This window comes from Vigna umbellata, chromosome 3 (genome assembly GCF_029865625.1).
Source record: "Vigna umbellata cultivar VRB3 chromosome 3, Vumbellata_1.0, whole genome shotgun sequence".
Classification (NCBI taxonomy): domain Eukaryota; kingdom Viridiplantae; phylum Streptophyta; class Magnoliopsida; order Fabales; family Fabaceae; genus Vigna; species Vigna umbellata.
The window spans coordinates 27714676-27727404 of NC_142167.1; the positions used below are offsets into that span (position 1 = coordinate 27714676).

At 31.6% G+C, this 12729-nt stretch overlaps 1 protein-coding gene across 1 annotated transcript; it reads right to left on the reverse strand.

Moving 5' to 3' along the window:
* Nucleotides 1–1244: 1244 nt before the first annotated feature.
* LOC124824366 (omega-3 fatty acid desaturase, chloroplastic) lies at nt 1245–4419 on the reverse strand. Its single transcript, XM_088109397.1, has 9 exons — nt 4260–4419; nt 3476–4016; nt 3263–3352; nt 2876–2942; nt 2685–2777; nt 2396–2581; nt 2221–2301; nt 1787–1924; nt 1245–1699 (listed from the first exon to the last, which is right to left on the reverse strand). Exons 2-9 carry the CDS (start codon nt 3997–3999, stop codon nt 1514–1516), a joined length of 1365 nt encoding a protein of 454 aa, XP_087965523.1. The 5' UTR covers nt 4000–4016; nt 4260–4419; the 3' UTR covers nt 1245–1513.
* Nucleotides 4420–12729: the final 8310 nt, after the last annotated feature.

Genomic DNA, 12729 nt, shown 5'->3' on the forward strand with positions numbered 1-12729 from the left:
ATCTTACTCAGTTTGAGAATTTATCTAATTTTTTTAGTAAATTGCAAATATAAAAACATATCTGAATCCAAGAAAGTTATATCAATCTCACTCTAAATCATGATCTAAGTTAATCCATCTACATAGGTATGTGGTAGGTAGTGTAAATTAATTACTTTTTTTTTGGTCTCCAACTTATGTCATAATTGAAATTTCTGTGATCGATTTTTTTAAACCATTCCATAAATTTTAAATTTGATTATAATTTATTATCCATTTATAACACAATTTGGAATATAAGGCCATAGTACATACAAAACCCATTAGTTAAATTTAAGATCCATGGAATCATATAGAAGATATTAAACTTACAAATTACAATGCTCTTTGTAAGACTAATATAGAAATAATTTCGCTCACATGATATCTAAAGTTATGATTTCTTGGTGAATCATACTACTCATTTTTTTTATTATAATCACTATTTTGTCATCAATCATTAGTATTAGTGACACCATCAACTACACGGTTCGGACTAAGTAACAACTATATCACAAAGATCACACCGATCAGAGCTTTGATGTATCATTACAAATCTATCCAAGTCATGCTTATGCTACAACTTTTTGTCACGCGTGGCGATATGCGTGACACTTTATCTGCATTGGATCATTGATTCATCTTCATTTTGAATCTGTACTTGTTTACCTAATCAGAGATTTTTGTTTTTTAGGCTATTCTGTCTCCTCTTCATTTATGCATCTCCTTTTATCATTATGATTGATCTGCCAATCAATTATTAATTATGTCAATGTATTACCAAATTATATATAGTATTATTTATGATCCTTGGCATTAGAAATTAAATTTCGATATAAGAATAGTGTGACTATTATTGATGACACAATAAGGTTTTCCTTTGGTTGAAAATTGATGTTGAATCATGCATCGAGTGAGTCCAATTCTTATTTCTCAGAGTTTCGTGCCATCACTATTTATTCATGTTTAATCCCACATTTAGAGATAATCAACATGAAGAAAATACACTGAAAATTCCAGCAAAATTAAAAATAAAATCAATTTACAATTTTTTAAGTGGGGAGAAACCCTTCTTTACAACCCTTGAAAGAATTAAACATCACTATTTGTATTATTAAGAAAATCAAAAGAACCAAATTTAAGAATAAAATAATTAAATTTAAAAAATTAAGGCATTTTATTAAATCTATAAAAAGAATAGCAGAGAGAAGTGCATTTGAGCCATATTTAATCATAATCCAAGGTATCACTTCACTATATATCATATAATCAATTTATACAGAGAATTTACTATTCAAAAGGATAAACTACATTTAACCTAAACACTCTATGATGCAGTTACAATAAAATTATATGATCCATCCATCCCTTTATTAAATGAAGGATTCAACTCTAAGTAAGTGCAGTAACTTCAAGAGAAACTCAATACAATTTTAAAACCTTAAGAACTGCATCTATGTCTCTCTTGTCTATATATAGAAAAGAATTTTAAACTTCACTCTGATTTGGCTGAGCCATTAATCTCAGAGTCAGTTTGATAGTACACAACATCTCCTGTGTCACTAACAAAATGGTCAGTCTTCAAGCTCCTTATTAAGTCCCCAATAAGGTGAAAAGGAAGAGGAGCTGATTTCTTTGGCTCTCTATAATATTCTCCAAACACTGGCTTAGCTGCCTCAGTCTGCAAGACAACAAAAAACAACATTCAAACTCAACATCTCAAGTAAATCATTATCCATTCTTTGAACAAAGGTAGAGAGACACTCACAGCCTCGACCAAGTGATAGTGTGGAATTTGAGGAAATAGGTGATGAATGACATGAGTTCCAATGTCATGGTGAATGTTATTAAGCCATCCATAATCACGATCAAGAGTAGTTAGACCACCCCTAAGGTAGCTCCATTCCTGTTCAACATGAAGGAGGATAAACATGTAAACTAAATTGTATGAAAAACATTAACAGAGTGAACAGTGTATGCACTGATAACTTCATTTAATCACAGTCCAGTATTATACGTTAATCAACTTGTGTAATAATTATCTTACAAGTCGTCAGTAATAATTTGTGATTGATTGAAAGTATCACTTTTTCACACTGACAATATATAAGAATGAAGCTCACAAGCATAACAAAAACATGCCAATGCTCCAGTAGACCAGTCCCTTTCATAGGAAAGAAAGACTCAAAAGAATAAAGGTACCTTTCCACGATACCAAGGTAACTTGTCTTCATGGCCATGATGGTGCAAATAAGTTACCAAATCCAACCACATAACGAATAACTACAGATCCAAGAAAAGTCAAATGAGAACTTCATTCATTATTGACTCAAAAACGAAAGATCATGGAAATGATGGAAAGGGGGAAGAAATTCACCACATAGGGAACACCATAAAGCTTAAGCAGTTGAATTGGACCCATTATAAACCCTAATCCAACAAGCAATCCCAACATAGCAGCCCAACAAGCTGTGGAAGTAAGAACATCTTTTCTTTCATTTGGAAGGAACAAATCACTGCTAGGGTCAAAGTGAGAACCAGTCTTCCCAGGACTCCTCTGCCACTGGATTCAAACATTAACAGCCACCATGTCAATTCTTCTATCAAGACATAAAGAATAATTAATGTTCAAATTATGGTCAAACCATGTAGGTACAACAACTTACAAGGTAAACAGGATATGCAAGCAGTGGAAAAGGGACAGTGAATCTTAACATACGTGTTGCAGTGTCCAAGCTCCTGAACACTCTTTCAGACAACTGCAAGATTATCAACACATCAGAAATTTTGATCAAGGGAAAATAACTTGAAGCCAGATGGCATCTCTTAAAAACAAGAACAGTGAGTATCGTCTCACCGGGTGCCAAGATTCATCATTTTCAACATGGCCATGATTTTGGTGATGAGTCCTATGACTTATTCTCCTGCATAAAATATTAGTTTCAAACATAAATTTATAGCTACAAGTAGATAAAAAAATATTATAAATATGCTTTTATCTCTCATAATTCAGTTTTTTTTTCTCTACAAAAATTTAATGTTTTTAATCTCCATGTATATTTATCAAAGGCAACGTGCTTATAGCCCCTGGTGGACTAAAAACATGTTTTTCACCCGTGATGAGACTAAAAACGTACTAAGTTTTTATAGGAAATAAAACCAAATGTACAGATGTTTTGAAAGATATAAACATATTTAACTCTAAAATTTAAAAAGGCTATCCCATCAAAAAGCATCTGCATACCATCCGTGATATGGTACTAGAATTGACGAATGTAGCAGATGCCCAGCAACACTGTTCAATTTGGGGTTGTTTGAAAAGCTTCCATGACCACTGAAAAACCAAAAAAACAGGAAGAAAATTCATCAAGTCAAAATTATGAACCCAACTTAGCACCCCCAAAATACAGCTTCATCCAAATTAGGAAAAAATGAAGTAAAGAAAAATAGTTATTACCAGTCATGACCAAGAACAAACAGAGCCCAAAACATTGTGCCTTGAGCAGCCCAATAGAGAGGCCAGACCAACCAATTATTGAGATATGCAGCACCAGCAGCCAATCCTAAGACAACAATGACATCCCTCACCACATAGCTCATGGACTTCCAAGGGTCCTTCACCCAGCAATGCTTTGGAATAGCAGCCCTAATCTCAGCCAAGTTGAATGGTGGTGCAGCACCAGGATCAAATTCTAGACGCTTCTCATGATCAACCACATTAGTCCCATTCATTACATCAACAACATTAGTTTGCTCCTCCTCTTCAGTGGAAGCAGCCCTCAAAGGGGTACTCACTTTCAACCCCCAATTTCTATCCCTAAGGTTACATCTCAAAGGTTGAAACTTAAGATCAGCAACACTCTTGTTTGTGTCCGAAAATCCAACCTTGGAAGAGCTGGACAAAGCAGCCCCAATTCTAGGTCTAGGAAACACTGGAGCAAGAGGCTTCATGCCACATTCTGATAATACCCAAGTCGCCATAGGACTCAAGATTGAAGCTTCAAAAAAGGGTTTATAGGGTCAGGTTCCTGGTGTCTGAAGGAACTAAAATAGAAAAATCTCCAGACAAACGAGAGACAAAGAAGAACACAAAAGATGAGAACCAGAAGGAGAACAGAAAAATTGCCAACAGAAGCAAAATTTCTACTCCTAAAATACTAAAATATTTGGTCATACAATACTTCAAAAGAGCAACTTGCTAGCTAAATTCAATATTATTAACAAACACTTGGGGTACTAACTTGTATTTCAACCTCCAACAACAACAACAACCACACAGAATTTCAACCCTTTGATTCTCTCACGTCCTCAAGCTTTGCTCTGAGGCTTTGAAGAATAAAAGGCCAAAAGGGTGTTGAAAGGAGGCGAAAAGACCGTATCTTAGTTGCTTGGTGATGAATGTGAGAACATGGAGGTGGAACTTAAATATAACAGGGTGAAGCAGAAACAGGGGTTCGTGGATTTTGCAGGGGTAATTTAGTCATTCAATATTTTTTTATATGTTTTGTGTGCAGAGACCAACCAAGTCCGTGTTTACTTTTACCATAACGATTCTCAAAAAGTAATGCGTTTCATTCTTGCCGTGTATTTGACCTATTATATTGAGATCATATTTAATGTCCCTCGTTTCTTTTTTATTATTGTTTAACAGGGAAATATATCTTAGTGGGATGTCCAATCATATATATTTTTAATAAATAAATATATACAGTATACAATTATATATTATTTTAGAAAACAATAAAATATAATAATAATAATATAAACTTTTATTGCAATTGGATAGGATAAGCAAGAAATAAAAGTTTGTATTATATTATATTTCATAGTTTGTTGCACCGTTGTCTTATTCTTTATCGGCGTACAAACGATTGAGAAATAATAACAAAAACAGAATTTATATGTATATACATATATATAAAATATTATGCAAAAATGAATATGTAATATATTTTTTATTCTGCAGATTGTATTATATCTTTATATAAAATAATTTCGACAAGTAAATTTAAACTATACTATTGATTGAAATATAAAATTAAATAACTATTATTAAATTATTTTTAAAAGAAAGTATTTTAATAACTATTATATAGTTTCTTGTGTATCGCGAATTTAGAACATCAACTAAATAAATAAAATATAATTTTCTATTGTTTAGTTAAATTATAATTTTGAAGTTTGTAAAAGAATTTTAAAATTAAGTTATATTATGCTATTTTTTTAATTACACTCTAGTATTATTATTATTTGATTTTATTATCTCATATCCACAATATGTTATTCTTTTAAGTTTATATTATATTCTGTTTTACTGTTATTTATTTTTTATTTACCAAACTATATATATATATATATATATTCAAGGAATCATTTGTGGAAAAAAAAATCTAATATATGAGACATTTAGATTCAATTATTTATGAATTGAAAAAATCTAACCAAATATTTAATTTTTTTATTGTAAAAAAAATACAAATGAAAATAAATTATATATTAGAGAAGAGTAAATATATGTTTGTTTAAGTGTAATTGAAGGCTAGTAGAAGAGAAGATTAATTAGTGTAGAAAGTAGTGAGTTTTAATAAGGTGATTTGTGATATGTTATTCTCCATTTATTTCTTATTTATGTTGTTTCTTTATTATTGAAGTTGCAAATAATGAATTATATGTTTCCATGTAATCTATTGTACATAATTAATTTGGTTAATCTATTTGAATTTTAGAATTGGATTCGAGACTCATTTAAGAGAGTAAATCCTAAAATTTGTTTTATATATTGTAAAACCCCGAAAATGGTGTTTTAGAAGTAGTGATAGTCTAAAAATAATGAGACTCGATTATTTTAATATTAAACGGTCTTATTATAAATAGTTTTGTTATAAACGAGTTTCATTATTTTAAAACGTACCATCTCTCTAGAAACTACTTTCCTAGAGTTTTTTGTCTTCTCTCTAGATTTTCTCTCTACTGGGTTATCTATTCGACGATCAGGAAGTGCCTAGACGATCTTGGCGTCAAGGGCAACAATCTTGACCAATCAATTTCTTGTTCTGAGTCGGTAAGATGTTTCTCCTCTTTTCTCGTATGCCTTTAACCGTAATCATGCAAAGAGTTCTGGTTGCATGTGTTGAGTTGTTGTCTTCTTCAATTTTTAACTCAAAGTAGGTTCTAAGGTTGTTTTCCTATCACCAATTGGTGAGTTGTAGGTTCCTGTTGAGTTTCCTTGTGGTGCAAGCTTCAGTCGGGGTTCTGTAATCGGTGTAGAACTTGAGCTGAGGTAAGGGAAGCTAGATTATTAATTTAATTAGTAGTTTGGCATGTGTATGATAAAAATTGTGTTATGGTGCTGTTTGAGTTGAACATTAGTTGTTGAGTAGATTTAATTGTGTGTTAATTGAACGCCAAATTTTGTAAACTGTAAAATGATGATTATGAACTGGTTTGGATTAATCTAATTGTTATAATTGTGCATGTTGGAGGTACTGGTTGTGAGTAATTTGTTGTGATAGTAATGAGATAGGAAGTGAAGTGAATGGTGCTTGTTTAAAGTCAATTTGGAGGAAGTGAGGTAGTGAATTTGAGTATTTGAGGTCAAGTGTTGTTAGGGTCTGTTGGGGCAGTCTAGATAAGTCGTATGTGACTTGTTTGAGTCATCAAAATGGTCAAAAACAGGTTCAAAGTGGTAAAATTGGATTTGAGTCTCTAAGTTGATGAAATTGAGGTTTTAGAGTAGGATTTGGTGCATAAACACTTTAGATTGATGTTAGGAATGTTTAGAATCACTTAGTCTAGTCTAATTAAGTTTGTACAACAATCTAGGAGAGTTAGAAGTTGGGAAAATTGATTAGAATTGGTAAGTTGTGGTTGGGTTGCCTAATTCTGCAGAATTTCGTTCTGCAGATTATGCAGACTCGCTGTGCAAATGGATTCGCATAGCGAGTCACCTTGGCGAGATGCTCTCTGCCAAGGCATTCACACAGCGAATGGGTGCGATGTGCGAATGGATTGAGAAGGTTGCTCTCTGTTTGATGATTCGCATAGCGAATCAAGTCGCTATGCTACTGGTTGGGGTCTAGGGTTATTATTCTTTTTATTTGAACAGCGAATGGGTTTCGCTCTACGAGTGCTTGAGGAGCATGAGCCACTATCTGAGGTTCTCGCAATAGCGAGCTAGGACGCTATGCGAGAGGTCTGGGTTTGATTCAAGTCACGGTTTATTTGCATAGCGAGTCTAATCGCTATGCGAATGGTTTAGAGGGTTGGGTCTCTGTCTGAGGATTCGCACAACGAGTTAAGTCGCTGTGCGAGAAGCCTCTAGTTTCGCTATGCGAATGTGTGCACTGTGCGAGGGGTTTTGTTCTAGTTCACTTTTCTTGTGATCTTAAGTTGTTCTAAATGAAACATTAAGTGTTGTATGAAGTAAGTTGAAGTTGTGTTATGTAATATCATGGGTTATTGATGTATGTTGTATTTCAAAGTGTAAGTTGGTGATTTCAAAGTGTAAAGTTCAAAGTATGGTTGGTGGATGTAATTCCATGGATCTCAAAGGGAGATTACATGGCGGTGCCCTATGTTATGGACGTAATTCCATGGATCTCACAGGGAGATTACATGGTGGTGCCTCATGTTGTGATCCAAAGTGAATTATCTTGTTGAGATTCAAGTATGTTTAGAATAAATGCAGGAGCTCAGTCTTGGGGGTTATTCTGGAACTCCAATGGTCTTTCATTCTCAAGTAGAGAGGATTGATCCATGTCGTTAAGGAGTAGCAGGAGGTCCTAGTCTTGGGTGCTTCCCGTATGAACCAAGGTGAGTGATAACGGACTAACCTCGTGAGTGTGGTAGGGTGAAATCCATTGGCAATGGCTTTGCAAAGCAGTAGAAGCCACCACGAGTGCACGACCCGCCATAGCTCGAGAATCATTCTAAGTCCGGACAGTCAAAGTCAGTGTGGTGTTATGTGTGAAGAGTTTATGTGATGTGAATGAATAGTATGATTGTATGAAGTTAAATAGATTGATCTATGATTAATCTTTGTTTAAACTAGCTTACCCTTGCTTTTCTGTTGTCTATCCTTGTATGTTTTCTCTTTTGCGATGATCACCTGATTGGTGTGAGCTTAGGAAACATCAGTTTCAATTACTTCAACGATAGGTGATCAATGAGATTCAGTAAAGAAGTCGGACGAATTTACAGGTGTAGATATTATCTTTCGTAGATTTGTTTCTTATATTACTTAGTTTATCATATATCTAATATTGATTTTAGTAGTATTTTAATATTAAAGATGAGATGTTATAATTACTTTAAGCATCTTCTATCCATTATTTGTAGTAATAGAGGAAATAATAATTATTTCTAAGTTTATAAATGTAACACTAAATACATTAATATTTTTAATTTAATCGTCTTTTCAGTTTTTCTAAAATAGAATCATACATAAAATCATATAAATCATCTCTTATCTCATTTCTTATACATAAATAAAGTGAAATATAACTCATATTTTATTTAGTCTTAAAGAGTGATATGCTGTGTTCGTTTGTGCTTGATTTGATGGCACAAAGCAAAAAGGTGACTGGATTTGGAATGAGAATCAGTATTCTTTGGTTCATGGGTCGGTGGTGGTGTGTTATCATATTCATGTAGCAGTGTGAAACCTAATTTCCTCACACAAACATCCACGTGCCACACGTGACGTTATTGTGATTGTTTACAGTTTTATTATCTTCATTTTATACACATTGGACGGAAATAGAACATATTTGTCATTTGTTTATACCGTTCTTATTTGCATTTCATAAATATTGGTCGGAATCAAAACATATGCCTGAAATCGTGTTTATGTTCCACTTTATTAGGGAAGGTATCATTGCAAATTTCTTATCCAAAATACTATATTTATGACATTTGCAAAATTCTATTTAGTATTTTTAGAAAGGAAATATAAAATTATTTATTATACCTATAAATAAAGTAATTTATGTTTTAGTAACGCGACTCTCAATAGGATGATGTTTATTTATAAGTTAGTGAGATTCTATATAAGATTTGGCTATTGGATGATGAAAATTAAATGAAAATTTATGAAAATTAAAAATTATTTTGGTTATACGATCGAGATCATCAGTTTATTACGTGTTTATTTTTAAAATTTAAATGTTCGTCTTTATCCTTAAAGGTTTATTAATCAAAGATTTATTATATATTTTTTTATACATATTAAAAACAGTAAATACATATTAAATATGTTATTACATATTTTTTTATCTTAAATTTATATTTATAGAATTTGAAATAAATTTTAAATTAACACGATTTAGTTATTTTTCAATTAATTATAATTGTGTTTTTTTCTTAATCTATGTTAAGCTTAATTCTTTTATAAGTTGATCATTCGGTCTTTATCATAACAAGTAGTTCAAAGTATAATTATGAATACAAAAATTAATATTTTAAAATATAAATGTTAAAGAAAAAAAATTATATAAACGAATATGATTTAGAACATAAAGAACTTTTATCTTATTTCTTACATCCCTTGAATTTCGAAATCACATCTAAATCCACCAAAAATTAGTTAATATTGGTATTTTCTAATTTGAGTTGGGCCTATGACTTGTACTAACCCTAGTGAACGTGTATTGTTGTGCTATGTTTGTAGAACTCTTATATTTTCTCCTCGTACCTATTTTTTAAAAACTCCACATCTCAGATTTATAACTCTTTCAGCTTCAAAAGCTAAATTATAGCGATGCTCTTCATTGTTTCCCTGAGTTTATGCATTAGACATTGGAGATAAAAAAAAGCATTATTAGAGATTAAGATTTTGTAGAGGTTGAATTAGATACTAGTTAAGTAACCATTTTTTTTTTCAAATGCTGAAAAAAAATTGTTTTTTGTTTCAAAATATTCAAACAATAGTAGAAATGAAAGCATGTATTTGACCAATTTGAAAGTATGTACGTGATTTTTGGATTATCTAATTCAGATTTTTTTTTTAACTTTTGAATTATGTGTTATATAAAATAGCTAATGATTATGTTCTGAAAAGTTGTAACCATAATTATATTTAATAAAAATTAAATCATCAAATTTTGAGTAAAATAATGAACAAAAATTGATATGGATGAATTTTTATACGATGAAACGCAATTCAAAATAATTATTTAAAGGAGATTGTATTGAATTCATAATAATAAATAATGTAAATGAAATATATCATTATTTCTAATGAATTTATGACATCTTAATATTGTAATGTATTTGTTGTGACGTACAATGAATTAATTTAATCATAGGAATAGTATTCAAGTTTTGAATTGTTGTATCATAATCAACAAATTATTAATAAAGAATGAAGATACGTACGCGGTTAGGTTGTGATATATACATTAGAAAAAAAAGTTTACAAACTACTTCTAAATGTTAAAGTCTCACTGAAATTCGAAACACGACAAAGTTTTAACTAGTTTGAAATTTGGTAAGACCTTAATTGTATTACGAAGTTTGGTTAAGATTTTGTCAGCGTACGAGCGCTGGTTAAGGCCCGCCGTAGTTCGAATTACGGCAGACCTCAACTAGAGTTTGAATGTCGGCGATGCCTCAATCGAAGGTTTCTAACTAAAAACTTACCTCGAATGAATTCTTTTGAGCTACACATAACACTGACACAACACCACCACCAATAGCACACCGAGACCACCACCAATAACACACTAAGACCACCACTATCGGAACCACCAACAACCATAGGGACCAGAAGCAGAATAAACACAAGAAAAGACAAAAAAAATAGAAAAAAAAAAGCATAGCAAAACAAGTACGTTCAAAGTGTGTTTCCAAAATGTGGGGTGAAAGTATACATAGCTGAATTGATTGAATTGGCTAGTGAAAAAGAAGTCATCATTAATGTTATTATTAACTTTCATTAATTCTCTTAGAACGATGTTGACCGAAAGGTATTAAGGTAATTATGGAGTTGTAGGATGAGAATTAAGAGGTGCACGGGGAGAGCTCTTGTTTTTTAAACTCTCAACCTTCCACATCACATCGGTTTCACATAAACTAGAATTTTAAAGCAAAATGTAGAGACTTAGAAGGTGATCACGAATGCATGGATATGTGTTATTAATTGTCAAAGTTGTGATGTATTATAGAGACATGTTCAACCGTTTGCAATTGTTTGTTCACCGTAATCATTATTTATTGAATTTTTGAATGACACATGATACATAAGAAAAATAATTTGTAAGCCACAATGGTGCATTTAGAAAGTAATTTTCTTTCATATGTTTTACTATTTAATAAATATGCCAAAATTGTTTTTGATTAATTTGTAGAGCGAATGATTTTCATTTGAAACTTGAAGAGGGTGCTTGAAACTAGTATTGGAGATGTGCAATTGTAGTGACACAATGAATAATATGATAATCTTATAAAATAATGAATTAAAACAACATTTTGAAGAATTTTCATGTTATGAGGTGTTAACTTCACCTTATATAACAAAAACAAAGGTTTATCTCAAAATATACATTGAGTCATAGAGTTGAAGAATATGATTTTATTTCACTTAATGCTTTTATGAAGTAAATATTAATCTCGTATTATATTAGTGGATGTAGCACACATTATTTGAAACTTAACTTCTCTAATGTGTCATCATGTGAGTCAATATCTTAATAGAGATATTCACAATAGAGAATCGTCATCTAATATGATACTCATTTCACAAATCCAAAAATGACATTTCTCAACAAACACAAACCATAACTCATTTGCCTATTGACTCATGACTAGTGTTGCAAAAGGAATAATATCACAAATTCATTTTGCTCATATCAGATATCAAATTTATTTAATTTTCATTAGTGGGACACTAACTTTAACTTACCAAAATCCTAAAACATAATATTCAACATCTTAATGTTGAGATTTTGTGACTCAAACAACATTTGGTTGAAGGAGTCAAAGCAGTTAAATAAAAATATATCTTTATCCTATTTCTTAGGAAGATTTTATGCATTATTTAATTAATTAGCTTAGGAGATATTTTTCAAAGTTGGTTACAAATTATGTAGTATAAGTATTTACTGCTTATGCTCAACAAAATCATCAGTTTCCATTTTATTCTTTTGACTCTTATACTTTAAAACCACAACAATTGGTATCAGAGCAAAAAGGATCTTAGGGATCTGTGATATAACCCACAAACACCTATAACCACAAAATAGCCACCACACATAAGATGAAATCTCAAACATCCTTTACTACCGTTTCTATACCTGTATTTGATGGACAAAACTATCAAATGTGGGATGTCAAAATGGAAGCATATTTAGATGCTAACGATGTGTAGGAAGCAGTAGAAGAGGACTACGAAGTGTCTCCCTTGTCAGATAATCCTATGGTTACTCAAATGAAAAATCACAAAGAAAGGAGGCTTCGAAAATCCAAAGCCAAATCAATTTTGTTCACAGCCGTATCTCCAGTCATTTTCAATAGAATAATGACGTTGAAAACGACATATGAAATCTAGAAGTTTTTGAAGGAGGAGTATGAAGGCAGTGAGAGAATCAAAGGAATGCAAGCTTTGAATCTTATTCGAGAACTTGAGATGCAAAGGATGAAAGATTCGGAGACAATCAAAGATTATGCGGACAAGCTTCTTGGCATTGCAAACAAAATACGTCTTCTTGGCACTGA

Coding starts and splice junctions, on each gene's coding strand:
- LOC124824366 (XM_088109397.1), bottom strand. CDS start 3,999: ATGGCGACTTGGGTATTATCAGAATGTGGCATGAAGCCTCTTGCTCCA. Junction 2,943..3,262: donor CTAGTACCATATCACGGATG/GTATGCAGATGC, acceptor TATTTTATGCAG/GAGAATAAGTCATAGGACTC. Junction 1,925..2,220: donor TACCTTGGTATCGTGGAAAG/GTACCTTTATTC, acceptor CATGTTGAACAG/GAATGGAGCTACCTTAGGGG.